This window comes from Podarcis melisellensis (assembly GCF_964234715.1).
Source record: "Podarcis melisellensis genome assembly, chromosome: 6".
In the NCBI taxonomy this organism is placed as follows: Eukaryota; Metazoa; Chordata; class Lepidosauria; order Squamata; family Lacertidae; genus Podarcis; species Podarcis melisellensis.
Genome location: NC_138538.1, coordinates 2,891,188 through 2,919,181, shown reverse-complemented (window position 1 = coordinate 2,919,181; position 27,994 = coordinate 2,891,188). Strand labels below are relative to the sequence as shown.

At 48.2% G+C, this 27,994-nt stretch overlaps 1 protein-coding gene and 1 long non-coding RNA gene across 2 annotated transcripts in view; both read left to right on the top strand.

The window, feature by feature from the left end:
- The first annotated feature begins 1,547 nt into the window (after positions 1-1,547).
- Positions 1,548-5,648, top strand: LOC309373187. Its single transcript, XR_014169806.1, has 2 exons — positions 1,548-1,885; positions 3,698-5,648. It is a non-coding gene; the product is annotated as an uncharacterized lncRNA (long non-coding RNA).
- A 2,461-nt stretch (positions 5,649-8,109) lies between these two features.
- The window catches only part of TM9SF4 (transmembrane 9 superfamily member 4), a 32,340-nt gene continuing 12,455 nt past the window's right edge, over positions 8,110-27,994 (top strand). Inside the window, exons 1-8 of the mRNA XM_081916885.1 lie at positions 8,110-8,246; positions 15,749-15,862; positions 18,188-18,287; positions 19,377-19,545; positions 19,673-19,802; positions 22,512-22,635; positions 23,453-23,571; positions 24,675-24,786. Of these exons, the coding sequence (XP_081773011.1) occupies positions 8,226-8,246; positions 15,749-15,862; positions 18,188-18,287; positions 19,377-19,545; positions 19,673-19,802; positions 22,512-22,635; positions 23,453-23,571; positions 24,675-24,786 (889 nt within the window). The 5' untranslated portion in view covers positions 8,110-8,225. The remainder of the gene's footprint in view (positions 8,247-15,748; positions 15,863-18,187; positions 18,288-19,376; positions 19,546-19,672; positions 19,803-22,511; positions 22,636-23,452; positions 23,572-24,674; positions 24,787-27,994) is intronic.

Genomic DNA, 27,994 nt, shown 5'->3' with positions numbered 1-27,994 from the left:
ATAAGAAATTTGCTCATGCTCTCATGTACAAGCAATCATTTTCCCACATATCCCCTTTTTTTGTTTATATTATTAGAGGAAAAGAGGGACCATTAGTCCAAATCGTACACTTCATTGCCTAAACGTCTACACTTTGCAACATAAATTCCTCTTGTAACCCCTGTGGTGGGCCGTGGTCGGTACCACCATGCAGTGCATTGGGAAATCAAAGAGGGTATGCATTGAATGCAACAACACATCATAATGAAGCCAGCAATACATGCAATTACAATCAATAGTATTTTTCTTAACCATAATCCATTAGGTAACCAAGAAGACAACCACTCCCATGGATCAAAACCTTCAGGTGGATTCAAAGGATTATGGGCTATCATTTGTTCCATATGATCAATAGTAGCAGAGATATTGGTCGATTGATCAGTTATATACATGCAGCAATGAGAATAAATTAAGGCACAAATTCCACCTTTAGAAGCAAGGATCACATCTAAAGCATAATGATGTTGAAGAACTACATTTCTTATTTCTGATATTTCTTTGTTAATCATTTTTAAAGCCAAAATGGTGGAATTAAACAAATTTTCTGTCCAGTTTGCCAATTTATGCAAATCACGGTAATTCATGGCTGCACCTAAAGAAGGCAGAAGGGACCTAGAGATGGCCGTCCCTGTATATTGAGAAATAGGTGATAGTACTTCCCTTCTGTTACGCAAACGGACCGCTGGGAGCTTATCTATTTTATATACCAAGGGTACTACTATACCTAACGTGCAGGTACCAGAAAAGGCAGAGGGGATTTCTTTGTAGGCACGTGTGCCACAAAGTAACCATAAATCAGATTGAAGCAAACATGTAGTTCTGCTGCTCTTTCTCATCCATTCGAACCAAACATAAAAGTCTCTACACGCAGCTTGTTGTTCATAGGTCATGTAAGTTGTGACATTATTAATTAAAACCTTTGGTCTGCCACTCATGGTTGTAACATTAAGAAAACAAGAAGATCCATTAATGTATTCATGTGTCCAATTACAATATGGATAATGACCTAAAAATTTTTTGCTATTGTGATTAAAATGAAAACAATAAGGAGCTAATTCTACAAGCGATAGAGATACAGGAGGTAAACTTATGCGATTGTCCTTCATATTATTGCTAATCTTATATGAAGCATTTATAGGAATACCATGTAATAAAATGCCAGATCTTTTTGATTGAGGAGGGATATGCATACACATCCAACAATCAGAAAGGTTAAGCATAGAAGCAAAATGATTAATGTCTCTAACGTAAGTATTGTTAGTCCAAATCTGATGATAAAGTTCAGGCCTCCTGGCCTTCTGCAAAAAAGCAGCACGACGAAAGCGGCGTTTTACAAAGTTCACGGAGAGGCTCCATCCGTGTGAAGTGGAATTGTGGGGCCACTCAGGACGATGCCATATTGGTTGCTCGGGGGGGCAATAAGGGTGAGAATGGTGAATTATTCCAATAGCTGTTTCCGAGCAACCTGCGTGGTATTTCGTGGCTCGATTATTGGCATGCAAAAACCACAAACCAGGAGAAGCCACACAGCCATTTCTGCAGATACAGGAGCCCATTTGCTGTAAATAGGCCTTATGTACTGTTCCGTGCATTGCGGAGCCAAAAATCCAAACCCAACGAAACGTGGTGACACAGATGGGATGGTCGCTATTGGGGGGCAAAACCCAAGCGATGCCGGTCTGACGAGGGCATCCTTCAAAGCCAGGTTCATTTCCCAGACAAGAGGCGGCAAAACTGTAACGATAAGTGGTAGAAACGGTGGCTTCCCAGGGGGAAGGGGGGCCAACGCGATAGGGTTGAAGATGGCCTTTCAACGTGCCAGGAAACACTGGAACCGCTGTGGAAGGTGACGTAATCCAGGGCACATCAATATGGCGATGTCTCCAACTGCAATGTGGGTTGAGGTCAGGTGAGAGGTCATCACCGGCAAACAGCGTAAAATACGGTTTCAAGGTGCTGGTGTCTCCTCGGGCGAAGACGAGGCAACAGAAGAGCGCCAAGGTCGAACGCAGCGGGCTGGAACCCATCGGGGAACTCCGTCTACGTCAATTGCCGCAAACCCGCGACCCCAGGAAATCAAGGAAGTTGGACCCTTCCACTGTGGATCTGGAAGCAACCTGTAAGACACTAAAGGGCGTTGCAATACTTCCTCCTTCCGGAAATGGAGTTCAGCAGGCGTAAAATCCTTATTGTGGGGATACAAGAGATGATTTAGAGTAAACAATACTTGATGTACAGCATTAGGTATTTCAGATACAGCAGGCGATCGACCTCCCAATTGCTTGTTGAGAAGGGTCTTAAAGGTCAAATGAGAACGCTCGACTATCGCCTGCCCTGTAGAATTGAAAGGAATGCCATGAGTCAACCTTATATCCCACAAAGAACAAAAATCAGAAAAGGCCTGAGAAGTGTACGCAGGGCCATTGTCAGTTTTTAAGGTATGGGGTTTTCCCATAACAGCAAAACAGCGCATTAAATGTTGAATAACATGACGAGTGGTCTCTCCTTTGAGAGGAGTGGCCCAGATAAAAGCAGAGGCAGTGTCCACAGTGAGATGTACCCTAGAAAATGGAGCCAAAGAAGGCGTGTGGGTGACATCCATTTGCCAAATTGCCAGAGGATGCAGGCCTCTAGGGTTAACTGCATCAAAAGGAATGACTGTGGGAGATTTAGCGCATACTGCGCACTGTGACACAATGTCTCGAGCTTGAGAAATGGGCAAGGAAAAAGATTTTGCCAGAACTTTAGCATTTTGATGAAATACAGAATGACTTTCAAATGGGTCGGAAAACAATGAAAAAATACCAGTTTTCAAAGCATGGTCTGCCCGGGCATTACCTTCTGCCAAATACCCAGGGTGGCCAGTGTGAGATCTGAGATGGGCAACATAAAACTGACAAGTTCTAGCTTGTACCAAGTTCTGCAAAGTGGAAAACAATGTAAACAAATTTTTGTCAATAGCAGGAGTGATATAAGACAATGGTAAGACATTCAAAAGATTATATACATACTGAGAATCCACAATGAGATTGAAAGGGATATTAGCAAACTGTTGAAATGCCAAAATTACAGCTGCCAATTCAGCACGTTGTGCTGAGGTCTGCTCAGTAGTATACAAACTTTTCCATCCCCCCTCCTCTTCCCACACCACCACCCCTCTGGATTTGTTACCATCAGTGAACACAGTAAGGGCGGAGGGTAAGGGTAAGGGGGACAAAGCAGTTTGCAAGACATAACGTAGCCCTGTAAGGAAAGACAAACGAGGGTCTTTAGGAGGAGTATGAAAGATATGTCCCAAGAAATCAGCAAAAGCTATTTGGGTAGAAACGGCTGTCATCATCAGATGCTGAAATTCTTCCTGTGAAAAGGGCAGGTACACTGACTGTAAGTCCATTCCAGAGAGGGCAAGGGCTCGATGTCGGCCCTTAGCAACAAGGTCCATGACGCTGTTGTGTGTAGCGTACACGTTCCGCGGAGGAGTATGAGGCAAGTGAAGCCACTCCACAATAGACACAGTCCCAGGCTTTTGGCCTGTGGTGTACAATATAGCTGTTGGAAGGAGCGGGGTGGCAAATACTGCAAGTGATAATTGTGCCATGGAAAGAGAAGGAATCCTGTCCACCATACACCTGCGGAGATGGTTGTTCACAGTGGTTAGAGCCTCTTTCATTGCAGAGGTGACTGTGATCTTGTCTGCTGGATCCTTATGTCCTTTAAGGGCAGAAAATAGTGGAGACAAAGTAGAGGTGGGCAGGTCCAAATAACTCTTTATCCAATTCAGCTGTCCAAGGATTTGTTGTAAATCCACCAGTCTAAGATGACCAGGAAACTGTAGTTGAGGCATAACTGGAATGGCTGCAGATGCTGTCAGTTTGTGTCCCAGGTACGTAATAGGTAAAGTCCGCTGGATTTTTTCTTTAGCCACTGTCAATCCTGCTTGCATCAGAGTATGGATTAGGTCCTCGAGAAGAGTGTCAGGGATGTGTGATGATGAAATTAAAATATCATCCATGTAATGACAACAGATGACCGCTAGGTGGCGCTCACGGAATGGTTGAAGCGCCTTATCCACATAATACTGGCATAAGGTCGGAGAATTTTTCATACCTTGTGGGAGAACCGACCATTGAAAGCGCTGGGTTGGCTTGGAGTTGTTCAGGACTGGCAAAGTGAATGCAAAACGCTGTCTGTCTTGTGGTGCCAAAGGGATAGAGAAAAAACAGTCCTTGAGATCGATGACTGCAAGCTGATGGTCTTGTGGCAACATGTTGGGATTTAGAATGCCAGGTTGCAAGGTCCCCATAGGGTGCAATTGGTTGTTAACCCTTCGTAGATCGTGCAACAGACGGTATTTTCCAGATGTCTTTTTTCTGATGACAAAAATAGGCGTATTCCATGGGCTGGTAGAAGGTTCAATATGCCCCAGTTCAAGTTGTTCCGCAATTAACTGGGCTGCCACTGCAAGCTTCTGTCTAGGCAAAGGCCACTGATCCACCCATACGGGGGTGTCTGTGGTCCAGCAGAGAGAAAGCGCAGTCCGGGGCATGGCAGGGGCAGCCCTTAGCATAAATTTGTAGAAATAGTAGTTTCCGCTGCAGCAAGCAGGTCTCGCCCCCAAAGGGAGACGGGAATGTCTAGAACCAGTGGTAAGATAGTCATTTCAAAGCCTTGTGAGCCTTGAATCAAAATAGGGTTCCTGCTGCGCTGGGCAGCTGCAGCGCCACCAACGCCAATGACAGAAGAAGCTGGCTCAAGTGGCCAGGCAGAGGGCCAATCCTTGATAGCGATCACAGAACAGTCTGCCCCCGTGTCCAAGACCCCTTCAATCGTGCGACCCCCAAGGGTCATGTGGATCTTTGGACGCTTCTCTGTGACTGGGAAGGTAGCAGCAATGAGGGGGTCATGGTCCTGGGTTGGCTTCGGGACGCATATAAGTTTTGCTATAGGAGAACCTGATTGCAAACGCGCCTCGCGATCAGAAAATACAGTCACATAGGGGTCATTTTGATGTAATCCATGTAAAACATCTGGAACAAGGTGGATCCCTTGCTGCAAAACCTCTGACAGTGGAAAAACAAGGCATTGTGCTGAAGAAGAAAAACCAGCCCCTATCGACACCCTGGCTTGGTGTGGTACAAAGGGGACTGGCAGGTATAAGTCCTGAATTAAAAGGAGGCGAGGTAAAGCCGGAGGTGGGATGGCTGGAGAATGCACTGGATCCCCTATTGTTGAGCCTGGGCCCGGGGTGGGCCCGACTGCCGGTTTCCCGTCGGCTGATTTTGCTGGTTCTGCTGAGGCGTGGCGGAGCGACACTGATTGGCCCAGTGGAAACCTTTTTTGCAAATGGGGCATTTTTTGCTAGGACGACATTGCTCTGTATTAGATCTGCACTGTGCACGAAAATGGCCCACTTTGCCACATCCATAGCAGGTTTTATCCTTTGCAGGATTTTTGGACACAGTGGAGGATAGAGCTGCGGCTAGCAAGCGAGCTTTATGTATCTCAGTCCCCACCGATTGGCAGGCTTTAAGCATATCTGCAATGGCTACATTGGGAGTTGCCATCAAAGGGCGTAGTGCTTGCTTACAGTCCTCATTCGCATTATCAAACGCAAGCTGGCGGACAATCACTTCTTGGGCTGCTACGTCCTGAACTTGCCGTTTAAGGGTGTTATACAAGCGATCGACAAATTGTCCATAAGGCTCTGTAGGACCTTGTCTAACGCTCCCCCATCGGCCATCGCGCTCAGTTTTGTCATCAGGGACAGAAGCCAAGGCCTCCTGAGCAGCAGCCGTAGTGGCCTCCCAATATTGAGGATCGAGAGTTAGCTGTTGGGCAACAGTAAGAAAGTTGCCTCCTCCCGTTAACCCATCGAGGACATCAGCTTGGGTTAACATGACGGGGGCTGGGGGTGGGGCGGCACCAGCAGCGGCAGCAGCCAAAGCAGCCTGATGATTAGCCAATGCAACATTATTAAGATTATTCCGAATCCCATCAACACGACGTTGGCAGGCCCAGTGCCAAGCTTGTATAAACAAAATCATTTGATGAGGCTGCATTACAGTGCGGGCCAACAGCTTAACATCCTCTGGTATCAAATTTTGTTGAAAAATAGTGCCTAACAAACCCAGGGTGTAAGGAGATTGCAAGCCATTGTTCTGGACAGAGGAATACAGTTCTTTTATGAATCTCAAATCAAACTGTTCGTGCCGGGCTGGGCCTCCCCCTGGCGCGGCAGGAGCAATCACAGGAAAAAGATTAGGAGTTGTAGAATCAAAAGCTAGCAACGGAGCAGCGGCGCGAAGAGATTCTTGAAGTGGGGTGGAAACGGTGCCAGATGCCTTGGGCAGAGGAGGTGGAAGAGCGGGGGGTGCTGCAGAATTTGAAGAATGCAGGGGAGTGACAGGATGAGGCGAAGAGAGAATGTCCGGAGGTTTAGGAGGAAGGTTTGAGGCAGGCAAAGCGGGAACCGGGGGGGCGTCTGAGGAAGCTGGTGCAGCAGCCAGAAGAATGTTTGAAGGAGTTAAGCACGACATAGCTTTGTAGACGTTACCCCAGGCATGTAAAACCTTTACATCAATCTGCGGATGATTTTGAAAGAAGTGTCCAATTTTTTTCCAATCGTCTAACCCCCAATTTCCATCCTGGGGAAACCACGGGCAGTGGGTGTCCAGGGCTTTTATAAGGGACTTAAGGTCAGCTTTCCGAACAGCAAGGTTGTTACTGGCCAAAAGGAATTTAAGGTCTTTAAAAAATTTTTTCTGTGGTGCAGAGAGAGATTTTCCCATGATTGCAAGAGTTGCAAGAAAGAGCAGGGAGCACTTACCGAGGGATCCTTAGGAGGATGAGGGAGGCGCCTTTTGCCCTGTCCGGGCGGAGATAAGTGCTGATAAGTCCGTAACGTAGTCCAGAATCACATTCACACGGGAGCTCTCACCGGGGATCCACTACGTGGATGAACGACGCGTCTGCAGCCCTGCCGGGCGAGGTGAGGCTGAACGTTGTAAAACAGCATGAAGTCCGAAAGAAATCACACGGGAGCACTCACCAGGGATCCACAACGTGGATGAACGACGTGTTGGTGAGTGCTGAACAATGAAAAACAACGTGAAGTCCGAAGGCAGTCACACGGGGCACCAATTGTCGAGTTGCAGCTCGGCATCCAAAGAAAAATCAGTCTCACACCATAATAGGTTCCGAAATATGGCTGCTCCTAGGGCTAATGCAGCACAGCTTTTTATTGTGTGAAATCAGAAAGATACAAAGTACAAGCCAAGCAATTTGTTCTAGCAAGCAGATAAGAACCTTCGCACTAGACCATGCGAGCATCAGGCCATGCCACGTTAGCCAATCATATAGGACAGCACGAGCTGTTCACGCTCTGTTCATGCTCCAAGGATGCTTCTAGCTATGAAATCACCCTGTAATAATAAGAAATTTGCTCATGCTCTCATGTACAAGCAATCATTTTCCCACACCCCCCCCAAGCTATACATAAATTCCTGCAACACTCCTAACAATAATTGCACATGGCGTCTGAAGTGCCCAGGGACCGTGGCTTGAAGCTCAAGGAACTGATGTTCTTTCAACTGAGTCGAGCATCCTTCGGGAGAAACGGCGCCCCAAAGACACCTGCCCTTTGCAGCGCACACACCTGCCGCCCTTACCAAAGATGGCGGCGACTATGCTTCAACGGGTAAGGTCACGGTGGGGTAAAACACCTTCAGCAGCCAATAACGCTTCACGCTCTCACCAGAGCGCGTTTGCCAGCACTGAAGATGACGTTCCGGTCAAGCCGTCGCATCTTACCCACGAAAAAGATGGCTGCCTCACTTATTTTTTTTCCCCCCCTCCTTTGCCCCTAGTAAAGATGGCGAGGAGAGGGTGGGTAGCCGTTCTGCCAATACCCAAAATGGAGACGCGGAAAGGAGTTGCGCTTATTTCCTTCCCTATCAGCAACAAAAAAAAACCCCATTGTTCTCGCGAGCTGACGTTCCTTTCGCGGAGGCCGAACGGCTTCCGGCCTTTTCCAGCGGGGCGAGCGGGAGAGAGCGACTCGGCCGGGCAGAAGGCGACAGGCCTTTCCCCTCAGCGGCGACGACCTGCTTCCGTCTCCATGGCGACGAGCCGCCTCGGCCAACCGCGAGCCGCTTCCGCTGACGTCGCCGTCGACACGTGGATCCAAGATGGCGGCGTCTGGGGTGCTGGTGAGTGGGGAGGCCGGGGAGCCTCCTTCCCCGCGCGCTGTCTCGCGGCCGCCGGGGGCTCCGAGGGCCCCTTTCCGGGGCCGGGGTCGCTTCGCATCGCGGGCCCAGACCCCTCCCCGGCCCTTTTCGGAGGGGGGCGGTGGGGAGGGGGCGTGGAGATGAGGGGGCCTCGTTCGCGCGCCTGACGGGACCCTCCTGAGGTGACCCACGCGCCCCGGAGAAACCCCTCGCCCAAACCCCGAAGCAGCCGGCGAAGGCGTCCCTCTCTGCGCCGGGCGCTCCCTCCGAAGGTCTCCCCGGGAGACGCGAGGCCGGGAGGGAGCCCGACCCCGGCTGTGGCTGCTCTCGCTTTGGGACACCCGACGAGCAGCAAGCCCTGAGGGCTCGCCTCGGTCTTTGCGTCCCTTCCTTGCAGGGGGTGGGCTGGATGACCCTGGGGGGGTCCCTCCCAGCCCCGCGGTTCGGCGACAGGCGACAACGGCGCGCCCGCTTTTTGTTGCTCCCGCATCGCGATCCTGAGACCTTATTGAATTGCGTTAGATGGTCTTGGTGAACTGAAAAAAGCCAACAAGACATTGCGATCTCTGTAATGTCAAACACGGTAGCGTACAAATGAAGCCAGTGGCAAAGAATTCATCCAAGCAATGCAAAAAAGAAAAGAAAAAGGCCTAGTAATTCGAATTGATATTCTGTTGCAACTGTTTCAAAAACGATGGGTAGCAATGCTTTGTCACCTGTTTTGTGAGGTCTGCCTGAAAACCGGTATATCAATCAGTGCTGGTGGCACTAACAGACTCAAAATAGCCGAAAAGGTGGAAACTGCAACTGGAACCAGATGTCAGCTACTGATGGGACATTATTTTTCCCATCCTTGCTATCTGTATTTTGTAACATGCCTTGCTGGTTCACTGTGTTCTGTGTGCAACTGGATTCCAGTCTCAAATCTCACATTCCCTATAGAGCTCTTGTTTTACACAGCCGGATTGGGCCAGGAATGATGCTGTTGTCCATGGGTAGGCAAACTAGGGGCTGGATCCGGCCCAATCGCCTTCTAAATCTGGCCTGCGGACGGTCTGGGAATGAGTGTGTTTTTACATGAGTAGAATGTGCCCTTTTATTTAAAATGCATCCCTGAGTTGTGGGGTAGAAGAATTCATTCATTATTATTTTTTCCAAAATATAGCTTGAGGGTCTAGAGACAGTGGGCCGGCCCCTTGCTGAAAAAGTTTGCTGACCCCTGCTGTAGTGCCTCTAAAGAGGTTGCCATTTTCAAGGACTCCTGCTGTGTTTAGACAGCTGTGGTCCAGATTTCAGGAAGTTGTTGGGCCTGGGTGACCAACCTGAAATTGTGTTCCTGTCTCGAGGAAAATTACTGGTGAATTTGCTCTGAATCGAGATTGTGTTCTGGATCCCATGTTGCAGGGACTCCTTGCACAGCCCGAGACAAAGTTTGTGTCCTTTGTCAACCTTGTGTTTGCATTCAGAGCTCTCTTGCAACACGCCTGGAGGCAGAGAGTAGCATCACTTCCTTTTCTGTATGCTAACAACCAGAAGCAGTGAGTTTCGGTGCACCACACACCAAAGCTGTGCCATAAACTTGATAAGAATCACACAGGCTGGAGCAGCTTAACGGGCTCAGTCACGGCAGTGGAATTTTGTTGGGCAGGGCACCTTGTGGTCATTTGATGATCTCAAGGTTGAGTCCACATGTCTAAAGGCAAACAGTTTTGTGTCACAGTTTTTCTAGTGCTGGTGCTTGTCTTCTGTACTCTGAACTTGCAGAACATGTTGTTTCTGCAGGGAGGATAATACTCAGTGATGATGTGAGAAGGTATAGAGAGTTCTTATCTCATTCCCTTTCTGCAGAGGATTATCTCTGTGGGAAGGAGGAGGGGAGGCATTATTCCTATTAATGCAAGGCCAGAAGTCCATCTGCTCCAGCACCCTTTTCACCACATAGGCTGGCCATATACCGTACTTTGGGAAAGACAGCAGCTCAGTGATATATTTGCCTGGAACATGGAATTTCCTGATTGGTTGATCCATCTATCCATTTCCATGAACATGCCTAATTCACTTTTGAATCCATCCAAATTATTATTATTTACTGAATTTCTATACTGCGCTTTGGCTGAAGATCATCAGGCGATTCACAACATAAAAATAAAAAATGAGAACACAAAATACATAATAAAGCAAACAAAAGTGAGAACCCCACGCTCACAAACACATTTAAAAGGCCATAGAATGGTTAATCAGCCAAAGGCCTAGTTACAGAGAAACGTTTTTACCTGGCCACTAAAGATATGTAATGATGGCACCAGAGAGAGCCACTGCAAAAAAGACCTATTCTTGTGATGCCACCTTCCAGACCACTTGTGAAAGAGGCACACAGAGAAGTGCCTCAGAAGATGAGCTCAGGGGCCAAGTTGGTTCATATTGTGAGAGGCGGTCCATGCAGTATTGCTGTCCTGAGCCGTTTAAGGCTTTATAGGTCAAAACCAACACTTTTAGTTGGGCCTGGAAAATAATTGGCAGCCAGTCCAGTCCAGCCAGGATCTTGTGACCATCTCCTCGCCTTATGACAGCAGATGCTATAAATTAACTATGCATAGTGTGAAAGGGCACTCTCTTATCTGCCCTAAATCTCCTGCAAGTTTCATTAAGTAACCTCTGCCCACTTCCTCCGCACAATGCTTACTGGTGTCCAGCTTTTGTGAACTTGGTACGAGGAGGTGAGCACAAGGAGAAATTGCCAAGGGAGATTCTGTGCATCAGTTTTCGCAACAGTTTAGAAAGCCCCATTGGAACTTACGGTACATCTCAGTAAACATGCCTAGGATTGCCTTTGCTTCAGAGAGCAGGACAATATGTGGAAACTGTGAGGAAGCAGATATAGGTTAAATGAAACAGTAAAAACTGTTTGGCAGTGGAACCTTTGGGTAGGTGTGAGTCTCTTCCTGGAAATGTAAACAGGCTGGGCATCAGTCAGCGAGGCTGTAGATGCAATATTTTTTGTACTGGGCCAGGAGTTGGACAAGATGCCCTTTGAGGGGCCACCTCTGAAATTATATTATTCTAACTCCCTACTTTGAGACCTGAGTCTTGTCTCTTCCTTCCCTACCACACCCTCAAACTTTCTTACCATTAGCTTCTTGAGTTGTGATGTTTGCATAGTTTTTAACTGCCCTGGTTTTGGAGAAGGGCTGGTTTATTTTATTTTTTTAAATGCACATAGCTTAAAAATGCTGTATATGGTTGAGACTTTTAGGGTGTTATTCGCAAAACAAAGGACTGCTCTATAGCACCAACTTGAGGCTCACCTCTGTTGTCTTGCTTCCACTGCTGTTCCCCTGCCTCCCCTTTGTCTTCAGTTTTATATATATATATATATATAATTTTTGAACCCTGTTTTTGTTTTGAGCCATGCATTTACGTTGGACACAATCAGTGAGCAACTTTTCCTCACATTCTGTTGAATGAATGTGACTTAAGCAAGAGCTTACTTCTGCTTCAAATGCAGCTGTTTCTCACACTTGCTGAAAAGCTTCTTAATTCTGACACTTGCTCAGCCACCCAAGTGTGGCCTAGAAAGGTTGCTGACCCTGGTAATAGATAGGCTGGTTGGTTAGAAGAACACAGGAAATGGAGTCAGACTGGTGGGTCATCCAGCTCAGTATTCCCTACACTGGCTGGCAGTGGTTCTCCAAGGTTTCAGGCAGGGAACTATTCCCAGCCCTACCTGAAGATGCTGAGAATTGAACCAGGCATCTTCTGCATGCAAGGCCAGCGCTTTACCACTAAGCTGCTGCCCTTCTCAGTTACGGTTGTAGTTGATTTATAGAAGTGGCTGCCAGTGTGTTTTGTAAAAAGGGTATTTTGCTACTCTTGCTTGGTTATGGTTTCTAAAGTTTTGGACAGGAGTTGAGTTGCTGTCTATCCTCTGCTGCTTTTCAAGACTGTGTGTGTGTGCACTACTTGATGTGTCAGTATGTCTTTTGTTACTTTTTTATTTAGTTTCATTCAGTTGCACATTTTTAACACTTTACAATACATTCAAATTATAACTGTTTTCAGTACTGTGTGTGTGTTCGTTCCTTTTTCCTATCCTTGTGACTTCCCTCCACCACTTACTTCTTACTTCTTCTACTTACATTTCTTTTGTGTTGTGAATATTGTTATTATTTTCATCCATAAAACATCTATCCATATTTTAGCTTTACGAAATTTAATCAATGCATATCGGTGGTTTTGTTTTGGAGCAATGTTTTGTCATATATTCTTTCACACATTACCATTCTTCCCCAAATTTCTGATTTGATTGATATCTAATAGCTTCTGTCATTCTGGCCAGTTTTACGAATTCACATACCTTATTTTGCCAATCCGCTATTGATGGGACTATGTCCCCTTTCCAATTTTTAGCTATTAGTATTCTGGCAGCAGCTGTGGCATATAAAAACACTTTTTTCTTGTTGTTAGGGATATCTGTTGATAAGATACCCAATAGAAACGTTTTGGGATTTTTTTCAAATGATGTTTTGAACATCTTTTTCCGTTCTTCATGTATACTACTCCAGAATTTTTTAGTTTTTTCATATCCCCACCATACATGATACATCGTTCCTTCTACCATATTGCATCTCCAGCAAGTGTTAGATTTTAATTTATAGATCTTAGCTAGTTTAGTGGGAGTCATGTACCACCTTGTCAGGGGTTCAGGAGCAGAGGCACGGGGGAAAGAGGAAGCAGAGAGCGAAGGGGAACAATCCGAGGGCAGCGTAGGTGAGGATGACAGTGGGGCAAGAGATTCCATGAGCCTGTCCAGTGATTCGGAAGATTCCCAGAAGGGGGCACCGATAGCCAGAGCAAGGGGGGTCCCGGGAGGGACGCACCAGAAGCAAGGGACCAGCGGTGACTCCCAAAGCAGCAGCTGGAGATCGGGACCAGTTTCCCCACCAGAGCGTAGCGGGGGGGAAGAGTCCCATGTGTCAGGACCGGCTTCCCCTCCAGGGGAAAGAGAAGATGAGTCAGGGCTGACCACGCCCCTATCGCTGAGTGAGGGAACAGAGGGGAAGTCAGATCCAGCTAGCCCCCCCCCCCGAAGGGGGAAGCAGCGGCAGGAGCAGTGTAACGGTCAGGAGGAAGGTTGCCAGCTGGGCGCGCGCGCCAAGTTCAAATGCACAGGCGCGCGGGACAGCTGGGAGCGCGGATTGGGAGCCAGGTCCTAAAGCACGCCGGAGGCAGGGGGAAGAATCCGGGGACTCTTCAGCATCAGAAGAGTCCAGAAAGGGCAACACCCCGGCGGGCAGACGGACCCAGAGGAAAAAGGAGCAAAGGAGGAGGTGGAGCAAGGCTAGGGTCTTGAACTGGTGTCTGGGGGGAGGAGATTCAGACGGAACTTCAGCGGTCTAGGGTTGAGACGTAGAGCTGTGCGCCGCGGCTTTGGAATCGAAACTGAACCTTAATAAAGACTTTTGTATATAACAAGAACTGGCGTTGGTCCTCTGTGAGCTGGGACCTTGGGCAGCTCTGACACACCTATATACCATCTTCATGAGATTTTCTCTTATTGTATAACAGGCAGTGAATCTTACGTCTTGTTTCCACAGTTTTCCCCATTGCTCCATCTGGTTGGGGTGGGCAATATCTTGGGCTCACCTGTGTCAAGATCTATGAGGGTAGCTGAGCAACCGTTCTCTAGTGCAATGTCTGAAGATACGAGTCATGTTGTTTATGGATACATGCCAACTTTGCCCTCTTTGTATTAGAGGAATTAGTTACTAGATCTGTCATCTGGGTCCTCTCCTCCCTTAGTCATCCTGGAGTTGAAATTGTGAAGAAATTGACTTTGGTAAGAATGGGCTAGTGGTGTGTCACTTAGAAGCAGGAGTTGGAAACAAAGGCCTTAGTGGACTTGTAGGCCACAAACCCTTTCTCCGGATGAGACCCTTCAGCTGGACCTGTGATGATACCTCTAGCTTGCCAGGATGGTGGCAGATGAGATGTTTGTGTGCCCAGAAGCTTTTAACTTTTGTGTGGCTGGAATCCAGCCCACCCTGGCTCATAGCCCCTTGAAAGTTGCCGACGGGGGAATGTGGCCCTTGGTTTTGTCTCCCTTGCTTTAAAGTCTGTAGTTTGAGATGTTGATCTGTGTGATGGATTTGTTGCTGTACCAAAGGCTTCCTCAATATCGGCCCTCCAGATGTGTTGAGACTACAATTCCCATCATCCCTGACCACTGGTCCTGCTAGCTAGGGATCATGGGAGTTGTAGGCCAAAAACATCTGGTGGGCCGAGGTTGAGGAAGCCTGCTGTACCATTTGAGCCTGCAAGTGGGTGAACAAAATGTTGGAGTGTGTGTGTGTGAAATGCTGTAGTCCAGTGACACATAATCACATGGTTCTTCCACTTCTCTGCTTAGCTCACAGTTATAAGTAATAGTCATTCCGCAAGTGTGCATGAGAGAGAAAATACTTGGGGAAGGGGGTTTAAGGCAGCAGTGGGAAATCTCCACGCTAAAGGTCTACTCAGGCCCACGAGGCCATTTCTCCCAAACCTCAGCTGGTTGCCCAAGACATGAGATATGGGACTTGCTGTTGTCAGGGGAAGGGCAGCAAGTGGATCCTAGAGAGGAGGCCTTCTCAGTGGTGGCACCCCACTTACGGAATAGCCAACCCAGAGAGGCTCACCTGGTGCCCTCTGCATGGACTTTTCAGCATCTTTTTATTACCTAGACATTTTAAAACAAACCCTGGGCTTCTTAAATTAACTGTGCATTCTTGGTCCTCGAGTATGTTTTGCAGATGAGCCGAAAATATTTTTTGTTCTAAATTTTTACTTTTTAAAAAATGGTTTTCAATTACTGTACTTCTAAATGCTACTTGCTTTTCGTCTTGTAAACTAGAGAATTTTAGTGGTTTTAATGATGGATGAATGTATAATTTGAATAAATAAAGGATGTTGAAATGGGTCTTGAATTGGTAGACTGGATTCCTGCCCCCCTAAACTCAAGAATTGCATTCTTATTGTAAAGAAGGCAGAGAGAGAGTCGTGGTGGATGAGAGAGCTACGCACTGACTTCGATACCCTGCATTTCTTAAGGGTTTCTCTTTCCTCGAGAATGGAAAGTTTTCTGTCTCCAGTAAGACAGGGCCCGGCTTCCTGACCTGGCCTACACCCGAGAGGCTTAGATTTGTTGCCTTCTGCGTGATGCCTTGCGATTGGTCTCTGTTTCTCGGCTAGAATCCCCTCTTTCTTTTAAAGAAACAAGTCTTTCGGGGTTTTAGTTGGGGCAAATAGATTAGGTATCACTCTTGGTTTCCCCTTTGTCTGCGACTTCTGCAGTTCTTGCGGATTTGCCCAAAATTACTGAGCCAGCTGTGTGGCTCAGTTTTGTGTTCAGGCTTAAAAGCAAACAAACAGCCAACCAGGGTTGGGAATTGCTTGCATCTCCCTGGATGCCTTTGGCTATGGAGACAAAATCTCCTTTCTCGTTGCAGGAGAAGCTCACGTGTCCAGTGGTGCTACTGCTCTTGTGCCATGGGGTGAGCAGTTTCTACGTGCCGGGGGTGGCACCCATCAACTTCCACCAAAAGGATCCTGTAGAAATAAAGGTAGGTTGGTGAAGTGGTTGACCATTTGAATAGGCACACACCGTGTGTGTGTGTGTGTGTGTGTGTGTGAGAGAGAGAGAGAGAGAGAGAGAGAGAGAGAGAGAGAGAGAGAGAGAGAGAAACAATAATAAACAGTGGTACTTATGCCAACCTGGAATACCATTAGTTAGCTATATTTGCAAAACAGTAATAATACCCTTAGGGCCGCGGGTGGCGCTGTGGGTTAAACCACAGAGCTTAGGACTTGCCGATCAGAAGGTCGGCGGTTTGAATCCCCGCGATGGGGTGAGCTCCTGTTGCTCGGTCCCTGCTCCATTAGCAGAAGGACTGCACTAGCACATCCAAAATTCTCCCCCCTCCACCCCCGAATGTGGGCTGTGCCCTCCTCAAATCTGCTCCAAAGGGTTGGGGGCAACTCCTAGAACAGATTTAGGAGGCACTCAGGGGAAGGGGAAGGGACGCGGGTGGTGCTGTGGGTTAAACCACAGGCCCTAGGACTTGCCGATCAGAAGGTTGGCGGTTAGAATCCCTGCGATGGGGTGAGCTCCTGTTGCTGGGTCCCTGCTCCTGCCAACCTAGCAGTTCGAAAGCACGTCAGAGTGCAAGTAGATAAATAGGTACCGCTCCAGCGAGAAGGTAAATGGCGTTTCCGTTTGCTGCTCTGGTTCGCCAGAAGCGGCTTAGTCATGCTGGCCACATGACCCAGAAGCTGTACGCCGGCTCCCTCGGCCAATAAAGCGAGATGAGTGCCGCAACCCCAGAGTCGGTCACGACTGGACCTTAATGGTCAGGGGTCCCTTTACCTTTAATAATGCCCTTTAAAAAAAGGATGAATTATTACGTTAAACGTTTTGTACTTTCCTTCACCCATAAGAGCTCAGAGTGGAATACATAGGTTTATTATTACTTATTATTTTATTTTTATTACATTTATATCCTGCCCTTCCTCCCAAAGTTGCCCAGTGAGGTGTGTCTCATAACATCCTCCTTCTCTCGTGTTGGGCTGAATGTCTGTGAGACTGACTTGATGCCATCTAATGAGTGAGGGTTGCCTTCCGGTTTGGAAATGCTTGTAGCTCTAGCCAGCAGCTGGCAGGAGGAGCGTCTGCTGTGCAGCTAAGTTGGCCCCAGCTGCCGTAGGGCTTGCGAGCAAGCTGCCCTTAGGAAAGGGCTCGCTAATGAAATTATAAGGAGAAAAGGTACCTATGGCCACGATCAAACAATAGATGATCACCCGGCAATATTTGGCAGTTCGGTTGGGCCATTTGTGAACCCTGGTGGGAGCCTTGAAGGAGCTGAGAGCGCTTTGCAAAGTAGTGACAGCATTCCCAAGGAACGTTTTCTTGAGCTGTGGCTTTTGGACACCAATGAGAGGAATACATCTCTCACGCCCTACAACATGAGCTGCTAACATGGCACCCACGGGTTCATGTGGGCCTTCAAAGTCTCTTCGTGGTGCTGCAGGGTCTGATCCCCCAAGCATGTTTGTGGTGTGGGGGTACAGCTGATCAGGCGAGAGTCGACTCCCATCATCCCTGACCATTGGCCATGGTGGTTGGGGCTGATGGGAATTGGAGTCCCACAACATCCAAAGGGCCACCGTGCTGATTTCCCTTCCTCTAAAGCGTAGGTCTGTGTAGATATGCCTGGCAAAAGAGACAGTGCAAGAGAAAGGGCAAAGGGACATTTACTTTAAAAACATATAAAAAAAACGGGAATCATGTTTCAATAAAACTGCATCCCAAACCAGAAAATGTTGAAGTCTGTTCTAAAGTGTTGTAAAAATGCTGAATGCCCTGTGAATCCTTTTAAAGAATTGTAGGTTCTATTCCCGTAATGTTTTCCTTGCAGCTATAACAAGCTGAAAACCACAGTGGTTTCCTCTGTCTGTGCTTCAGCATTTTTGAGGGGTGTGGGTAGGATCAAGTACTACAGGAAGTTAAGTTCTCCAAGACCATTAATACATGGTTCTGGGGTTGTTTGCAGCCTCTTGGGGGCGGGTCAGACATAGGCTCAAACCTTCCGTGGCCTCTTTGTTTTATTTTTTTTACTAAAGCTGTGGGCTTTATCTTGCCATGTAAGCTTCCACACCGATGCCAGCAAGGTTTGGCAAATCCTGCAGAGCATAAAAACATTTTTATGCGGCCAAGCCCTGGTGTCTCGATGGCCATATCCTGTCTTGTATGTTTCCTCTGTGTTACATAATTTATCTCAGTGGAAGGGGTAGAGGGGCATTGGTCCTGTTGTAAAGGTGGAAACTGGGGAACTTCCGTCCCTCTCGGTAGAGCTAGAACAGTGAATCTGATAATCCCCTTGTTTTTCCAGGCTGTGAAGCTCACCAGTTCACGAACACAGCTACCTTATGAATATTACTCCTTACCTTTCTGCCATCCTCAGACAGTCACATATAAAGCTGAAAATCTAGGTAAGGGCACAGAGTCCTCCACTTTTCTTTGCATACTTTGGTGTCTGTGGTTGACTGCAGGATCCGTGCACTGTGTACATGAAGTGGGGCACCCATTCCAGCCCTTTCCCCAAGGCCCTGGCTCCAGCATATTGCAGTCTCCCCTTCCTCTACTATTGTCTGTAGTCTAGAATGCAATGGGCAATCAGTTATTCATTTGGGCTGACGCTCTTTCACTCTCCTTGTGTGGAATGCTTTAATCATGAGGGTGGATCTCTCTGGGGAAACTGGTGGTTTCTAAAGGGAGGGGTGAGGTGCCAGTTCCACCCAGAATGCCTGGTAAAGAAGAATAAAGCAAGCATATTGTCCTCCCAGTAACACGGATGGTATATTCCAGTGGTTCCCAAACTATTTTGGGCCACCGCCCCTTGGTTCCATAAAGTGATTCCAGTGCCCTCTATCCTATGAAAAGCATTATTCAGACTGGCCGTTTGCATGACCCGCTAAGGAAGATAAAAACACTATAAAATTCAAAACAGTAACAACTAATTGCACGTTTATTCCAAATCCAGTTGAAACTATTTAGCTGAGTTAATTCAACAACAGCAGTGAACTGGATTCGGTGATACCAGCTTTTAAAAATATGATTGCCATTTACACCTCCAGCGCACTCCTGCTACCCCCTTGCCTCTTAGTGCCCCCCCCAGGTGATCCCCCGCAGGTGTGGTCCTGTCCCCTTTGGGAACCACTGGTGTGTTTGGATGATTTAACCTATAATGCTGCCTTGTCCTGAATCAGACAGACCATTGGCCCATCTAGAAGAGCAATGGGGAACCTGTGTCTTTCCTGAAGTAGCTGGAGGGCAACTCCCATCATCCCTGACCTTTAACCAAGGTGACTGTGGCTGATGGGAGTCATCAAAATCCAAAAACTTTTGGAAGGCCACAGGCTCCTGGCTCCTAATCTTGCCCAGTAGAGTCTGTTCCAGCTGTCAGCTTGAGATGTTTACAGCAGGAGCTGCCAAAGTTTGAAGGCTGGGGGTTTGCTCTGCCACTCAGTGCTGTGAGCTCTCTCTCTCTCTCATTCTCCCTGCCTGCCTTTCATTTGCAGGTGAGGTCCTTAGAGGGGACCGGATCGTCAACACGCCATTCCAGGTTTTCATGAACGTTGAGAAGAAGTGCGAGGTCTTGTGCGAATCCCCCAGCAAGCCTGTAACCCTGACCAAGGAAGCGAGCAAGCTGATCGCCGAACGGATCCAGGAGGAATACTATGTACACCTGTGAGTCCTCTGAGCATGAGACAGAGCAACTCGGCGGGAGTCCTCCTTGCTTATGGCGAGTCAAGGAGGGGCCCCCTGGGTGGCAGCAGTGGGCAAGTAGCTCTGACTTGAGGGCTTATCTTTGCAGCATCGCCGACAACCTGCCTGTGGCCACGCGGCTGGAGTTCTACTCAAACCGCGAGGAGGAAGAGAAGAACAAGGAGAAAGACATACAGTTTGAGCATGGCTATCGGCTCGGGTTCATGGACAGCCGCAAGGTGAGGACAATAATAATAATAATAATAATAATAATAATAATAATAATAATAATAATTTATTATTATTTATACCCAGCCACTCTGGGCAGCTTCCAACAAAGTATTAAAATACAGTGGTCTGTTAAACATTAGAAGCTTCCCTAAACAGGGCTGCCTTCAGATGTCTTCTAAAAGTCTGGTAGTTGTTCTTCTCTTTGACATCTGGCGGGAGGGCGTTCCACAGGGCAGGTGCCACTAACAAGAAGGCCCTTTGCCTGGTTCCCTGTAACTTGGCCTCTCACAGCGAGTGTCCGGGCTGGATGATGGGGGTGGAGACGCTCCTTGAGGTATACTGGACCGAGGCCGTTTAGGGCTTTAAAGGTCAGCACCAACACTTTGAATTGTGCTCGGAAACGTACTGGGAACCAATGTAGATCTTTCAAGACCGGTGTTATGTGGTCTCAGTGGCCGCTCCCAGTTACCAGTCTAGCTGCCACATTCTGGATTAGTTGTAGTTTCCGGGTCACCTTCAAAGGTAGCCCCACGTAGAGCGCATTGCAGTAATCCAAGCGGGAGATAACTAGAGCTTGGGTCTCAGCCTGCATGCCAGATGGAGCTGGTAGACAGCCACCCTGGACACAGAATTGACCTGCGCCTCCATGGACAGCTGTGAGTCCAAAATGACTCCCAGGCTGCGCACCTGGTCCTTCAGGGGCACAGTTACCCCATTCAGGGCCAGGGAGTCCCCCACACCTGCCCGCCTCCTATCCCTCAAAAACAGTACTTCTGTCTTGTCAGGATTCAACCTCAATCTGTTAGCCGCCATCCATCCTCCAACCTGTTCTTTTGCCCGGAGAAGGGAGGGGATGGTTCAGGGGCGCCACAACAGCATGAACCCTCTGAGTTTTACTTGTAGGCACCTGTTTCAGTTGTTGTGGGAAATAAAGCAGTGACCATAGCAGCTCCCTTTAAAGCACACTTTATTTTGCATTGTAATAGTGAACGTACCAATCATAGGCCTTTGAGCTTTGCTGTGAATGTTGTATGGAAATCTGAGTGCGCATGTACACACATACCAGAAACTGAAAGGTGGCAGGGAGGAAAATTCAGGCGGTGTTTACCACAAACTTGCATGCTGCTCTCCCAAAGCGTGTATTTGAGCTGCCTGGCCACTAAGTCTGCCCTCTCCTTCCTGCCCTCTGGAGATCAGCTCAGGTGACACATAGGCTGGTAAATGTGTGAGAGCTGGGAATTACTGTTTATTTGTCAGGCACCTAAAGTTTTTCCTTCTCTGCTGTTCAGGGATTTTAAAAAGCCAAATCATCACTAACGAAGCTTATAGATGGGCTTTCTCTAGAGCCCGTTTTGAGACAATGCCCTCAGCAGTGCTGTACGGCAAATTCACGCGGGTACCAATGCATGCGCGTCTCTGCCCCTGTATGTCTAATAAGGTAGAATCGGTCACACACATCCTTCTATTTTGCGAATTTTATAGTGAAGAACGAGTTCAACTTATTTTGCCGCTTTTATCAAAATTTATACCCCTACAACATTATTTGGAATCCTCCCCCGAAATTCTACGAAAATACCTTCTGGAAGACTCCTCAAGCTCAATATCATATGAGGTGGCCAAATTTTGCACTTTAGTAATCAGGAAGCATAAATCTCTTCTGTTGAATGGCACACTGCGAAGTTCCCTTGTGTAATCTTTTTTTTTCTGATGTTGTTGTTGATTTCTTTTTGTTTGATCTTGTGGTGTTTAATGTCACTGGCTTTTGCCGCAATAAAACTTGAAACGCCAAATGCTGACAGTCTTGCAGTCTAATACGCCCCATACAAAAGAGGAAGCCTGGATTTTGAGAGCCAAATAAATATTAGCCCAATGGTTTGATATGGGCAATTTATTCTGATTTCCAAATTCTGAATTATCTTCTGCCGGGGGAGCGGGGGCAGCATCCTAAATGGTTGCACGATCACAGCTTAACACGCTGGGTGGCTGGCCAGCTGCGATTGCACAAATTAAATGCACACAAGATGGATTTTCCATGCTGGGTTTTCCTGCTGTGAAAAGCACTTTTAAGCTCTCTGGCTTGCTTCTGGGGCTCTGGGAGGCTCTTGCATGAGACCTAGCAGGCGCCTCCCAGAGCCTCATAAGCAAGTCAGAAAGCTTAAATGCTCTCTGCCTTGCATGGTGGGCAAGGCTCACTCAGTGTGTTGGCTCTGGAACGGTAGGGGTGGTTGCACAGGGGGTGGTTCTGGCTATATGTGATATCAGCTTTACACACAATCCCTGGAACCCACCCCCCAGGGCAGGTTGTGAGTCTGTAGTTTGATGGACAGTGATACCTCTGGATGCGAACGGGATTCGTTCCGGAGCCCCGTTTGCATCCTGAGCAGAACGCAACCTGTGCGGGTTGCAATTTGCCGCTTCTGCGCATGCGTGTGACGTCATTTTGAGCGTCTGCGCATGTGCAAGCGGCAAAACCCGGAAGTAACCCGTTCCTTTACTTCCGGGTCACCGTGGAACGCAACCTGAAAATGCTAAACCTGAAGCATGTATCTTCTAATCTGTACTCCCTTATCATGAAGAGTTTGAGGAGAAGTGCAACACACGAAGGAGACCTCTGAGCCTGCAAACCACTTGGCGAGATAGTGCACATCACCCCAATTAATTTGTATTTTCTTCCTCCAGGGCTTCTAACATCTCTCTTGATATCCCATCTGTTCTAGTTCTACCTGCACAACCACCTCTCCTTCATCCTTTACTACCACAGAGAGGATGTGGAAGAGAACCAGGAGCCCACCTACAGGGTGGTCCGCTTTGAGGTCGTTCCGCAGAGCATTAAGCTTGCTGGTAAGAGAAGAGAGCAAGGACTTTGTGTTGAGAGGGAGGGCCAAGCTCTGGACTTGAACTAAGAGGGACATTTTGGAGAAGAAAGTACAGGTGGGAGAGGAGATCCCATTGTATGATGTGTTTGGGGTGAGGGTTTCTTGCATGTTCTCTCTGGATGGCTTTAGACATGGACCCACAAAGCAGGAAAAGTGCACTGAATGGGATTGGGAAACAGGAAGTGTTTGGGACACCAGGGATTCCTGTTGCCTGCTACTCAAAACAACTCTCTTATCCATCACAGCTCCGACTTCACTCATTGGCAAAAAAAACCCATGGGCAGGCAGGTGCGGCCAACCTGATCCATTTCACAGAAATCGCTTAGAAGGGGACCTGCACATTTTGCAGAGTCACTGCTGGCCAATGCAGGTGAAGGGTGGGGAACCATAAATTGTTGGGACTCCAGTTTCCCTCGTCCCTGGCCATTGGCTACACTGGGTGTGCAGCTGATGGGAGACTTCTAGCACCATGGGAAGTGGGTGCATAGGCTTCCATCTCTGGTGTGGTGGGATCAAAGGTCTGACTTCATGAAAAACTGTTTCATACATTGCTGCTTTTGCAGCAGGAATATGGTAGGGATACGTAGCTCGGGGCCATAGCTCAGTGGTAGAGCAATCAATCCTCAGCATCTCTAGTAGGGTTGGGAGATGCTCTGTGTCTGAAATTCTGGAGAGCCTCTGCCAGTCAGTGTAGACAATACTGTGCAAGATGGACAGTATAGGGCCTGGGTCTCTGGAGTCCGGCTGCTGCTTCTGACTTGTGAGGTTTTTTTGCCCCCTAGATCTGAAAGCTGACGAAAAGGGTGCCTGTGTCCTGCCTGAAGCTGCCAACTCCGCTCCTCAAGAGATTGACCCCACGAAGGAGAACAAGCTGCTTTTCACCTACTCTGTGCATTGGGAGGTGAGGGTCGGGTTTTTTATTTGGGGGGGGGGAGAGAAAGAGGGGAGGAGGTGGAATTGGTGTAGGGGAAATGGTCACCGTGGGGAGAAGATGTCCGAGGGCAGGGATACCGTAATTAAAAGAAGAGTGGGAGCCAGTGTTGGAACACGGATTTGGAGGGCCTCAGCTGCCTTTAAGGGAACTCCTTTCATCTCCTGTACATTTCTTTAAAAATCAAGTAGGTTCCCCACCACAGGTTAAGACTCAACAGGAGAAAGCTTGCTTCGGGTGCCACCTGCAAAGAAAAAAATTACGGAGTCACAAAAACACCCTTCCCCAGGTTGGGACTACAACTCCCATCGGTCCCAGCCAGCATGCGCTGATGGAAGCTGCAGTCTAAGGCGTCAGGAGGGCACCATGTTGAAGAAGCAGAGCTTTTTAGGGGGTGGCCCCCATCTTGTGAAAAGCCCTGCTCCATTTCAGCCTTTGGGGAACCAGTTAGGGCGTTTCTGGCTGGTGTGCCTTTTTGTCCCCTAGTCTGCTGCTTTGGAACTGGGTGTGATTTGCCTTTTCATGTCGTTCGTTCGTTTATTTATGTACAAGATTTATATCCCTCTTTCTGTCAGTTGGAATTGTAGCATGAACTTAGCAGCCTTTAGACCTCTGGCTGATGCATGGGCCCAGAGTTTGCAATCCCAGGGGATCTTGTCGGTTGGAGCTGAATGTACATGCTAACAGGGAAGTGAGCAGAGGAGATGCCAGCTCCCTGCAGTTGCTCCTTCCCTGGTCAACAGATGGAGCCAATGTTGTCTTTTCTTGATCTTTGGGATTATTGTCTTGCTTTCTTCTTGGGCAGCGGGGTGTGTTTGTGTTTACATCCAGTGCCAGTCATGCTCTGAGTAGACCCACTGAAATCCATGGGCATGACTAGCTTGGGGCCATTAATTTCCGAGTGGAACCTAGTTGAATACAACTCCTGTGGGTTATTTCTTTATTCATAAAGCACTGATTTGCAGAAAATCAAATGCCCCACTTACCCCTTTGCCTCAACTTTCCATCTCCAGCGTGGGAATAATAGTGGACCAACTCAATTAACCTACTAACTAGCTAAACTTCTCCTGTAGGAAAGCGACATCAAATGGGCTTCTCGCTGGGACACTTACCTCACAATGAGTGACGTGCAGATCCATTGGTTCTCCATCATTAACTCTGTCGTGGTCGTGTTCTTCCTTTCGGGTAAGAGAGAAGCCAGGGGGTTTTGTTGGGTGGGGAGGGATTATCTTGCCGCTATATGGGAGGAATAGAGACTGGACGTGGGTGGCGCTGTGGGTTAAACCACAGAGCCTAGGACTTGCCGATCAGAAGGTCGGTGGTTCGAATCCCCGCAATGACGGGGTGAGCTCCTGTTGCTCAGTTCCAGCTCCTGCCAACCTAGCAGTTCGAAAGCACGTCAAAGTGCAAGTAGATAAATAGGTACCGCTCCAGCAGGAAGGTAAACGCTGTTTCCGTGCGCTGCTCTGGTTTGCCAGAAGCGGCTTAGTCATGCTGGCCACATGACCCAGAAGCTGTCTGCAGACAAATGCCGGCTCCCTCGGCCAGTAAAGCGAGATGAGCGCCGCAACCCCAGAGTCGCCCACGACTGGACCTAATGATCAAGGGTCCCTTTACCTAAGTCGTGTAGACCCAGCTGCGCTATCATTTATGCATATGCTGAGTGAAAGTAACAAATCAGAAATAGTCCAGTGGGCTTGGGTTCGAATGCTACCCTCACCACATGGCTGGATGATCCTGGCTGGGTCTACCCATGCAGAAGCACTTTGTTGTTGTTTTTTTAAAAAAAATTATTAAAATTTTATATAGTAAAACAAGTATCACAATCAAACAAAATAGAAAAAGACAATAAAAAACATCAGATTCAAACAAGGCAGAAAAATACAGTAAAAAGACATGAAAAAAGTAAGAAAAAACGAAAAGAAAAAAAAATCTAGTTTTTTACTTATTATCTTTACAACCCTCTTTCCTGACTTCCTCACGTCTCCCTTTTCTGATTTCCCCTTTACACAATCAAGTTCAGCAATTCCTTACCCTCTTTCATATCTTATTCAACCATGCAGAAGCACTTTGGAAAGACTGTCTCATAATAAAAGAAAAGAGAAACCCTGTGCCAGTAGAAAACCCAACGCATAAGGGCTGCAGTTTCTAGCCCACCTTTTTTTTCACCCTGTTGTGGTTGCAAAGTGTCCTTGGTGTAGAAACACAGTCTCAGGCCTAGAATGGCACATTCTGCTCTGCCTCCTCATTCTGCTTCATAGGTAGACTCTGAAACACTGTCAGGGTATTGCAAGGATTGGAAGCTGGTTGTAAATAGGTACTGAATGCTTCTGGCACCTGGTCTGGTCACTGCGGTTTTCTTCACCAGCAACTTGTGTGTCCGTCAGTGTCCTTAGCTATAATATAATAATAATAATAATAATAATAATTTATTATTTGTACCCCACCCATCTGGCTGGGTTTCCCCAGCCACTCTGGGCGGCTTCCAACAGAAATGAAAAATACACTAAAATGTCACATATTAAAAACTTCCCTGAACAGGGCTGCCTTCAGATGTCTTCTGAATGTCAGGTAGTTGTCCATCGCCTTGACATCCGGTGGGAGGGCATTCCACAGGGCGGGCGCCACCACCGAGAAGGCCCTCTGCCTGGTTCCCTGCAACTTGGCCTCTCGCAGGGAGGGAACCGCCAGAAGGCCCTCGGAGCTGGACCTCAGTGTCCGGGCAGAACGATGGGGGAGGAGACGCTCCTTCGGATATACTGGACCGAGGCCATTTAGGGCTTTAAAGGTCAGCACCAACACTTTGAATTGTGCTCGGAAACGTACTGGGAGCCAATGTAGGTCTTTCAAGACCGGTGTTATATGGTCTCGGCGGCCGCTCCCAGTCACCAGTCTAGCTGCCGCATTCTGGATTAGTTGTAGTTTCCGGGTCACCTTCAAAGGTAGCCCCACGTAGAGCGCATTGCAGTAGTCCAAGCGGGAGATAACCAGAGTATGTACCACTCTGGCAATACAGTCTGCAGGCAGATAGGGTCTCAGCCTACGTACCAGATGGAGCTGGTAAACAGCTGCCCTGGATACAGATTTGACCTGTGCCTCCATGGACAGCTGTGAGTCCAAAATGACTCCCAGGCTGCGCACCTGGTCCTTCAGGGGCACAGTTACCCCATTCAGGACCAGGGAATCCTCCACACCTGCCCGCCTCCTGTCCCCCAAAAACAGTACTTCTGTCTTGTCAGGATTCAACCTCAATCTGTTAGCCGCCATCCATCCTCCAACCGCTTCCAGACACTCACACAGGACCTTTACCGCCTTCACTGGTTCTGATTTAAAAGAGAGGTAGAGCTGGGTATCATCTGCATACTGATGAACACCCAGCCCAAACCTCCTGATGATCCCTCCCAGCGGCTGCATGTAGATGTTGAAAAGCATGGGGGAGAGGACAGAACCCTGAGGCACCCCACAAGTGAGCGGCCAGGGGTCTGAACACTCATCCCCCACCACCACTTTCTGAACACGGCCCAGGAGGAAGGAGCGGAACCACTGTATGACAGTGCCCCCAGCTCCCAGCCCCTCAAGACGGTCCAGAAGGATGTCATGGTCGATGGTATCAAACGCCGCTGAAAGATCCAGCAGAACTAGGAAACAGCTCTCACCTTTGTCCCTAGCCCGCCGGAGATCATCAACCAGTGCGACCAAGGCAGTTTCAGTCCCATGATGAGGCCTGAATCCCGACTGGAAGGGATCCAAATGGTCCGCTTCTTCCAGGCGTGCCTGGAGTTGTTCAGCAACCACTCGCTCAATCACCTTGCCCAAGAATGGAAGGTTTGAGACTGGGCGATAATTGGCCATCGTGGCCGCATCTAAAGATGGTTTTTTAAGAAGCGGTTTGATAACCGCCTCTTTCAGCGGGTCTGGGAAGGCTCCCTCACGGAGGGAAGCATTCACCACCCCACGAAGCCCATCGCCCAGTCCTTCCCGGCTAGCTTTTATAAGCCAGGATGGGCAAGGATCCAGGAGACAGGTGGTTGGCTTCACTTGTCTTTGCTGCTTGTCTTTGCTCAGTGCCTGGTGCCTGTGTCTCAGTTTTGCTGCCTGCAGATGGGGTTGAGCTGCAGCAGGGCTGGGTTGTGTGTCGCTTTCCCTTCAGTTGTGGCCAAGCAGTGTAGGGTAAGGGCCACAGTCCATGCTGCACCCTGTATGTGCCACTTCCTCAGCATGCCGGTGTCTTTGGGCAACTCACAGGCCCTGCGCACTGGATGGAAACTGCTGCAAGCAATTATGTGGTTCTGCATGAGGGCAGGCAGAGGCTCAAGTCTTCCCTTTGACCCGTTTTGGAAGGGAGGAGCGCCCCCTGGTGCACAATGAGAGCATTGCAAGAAATGAGGGATGT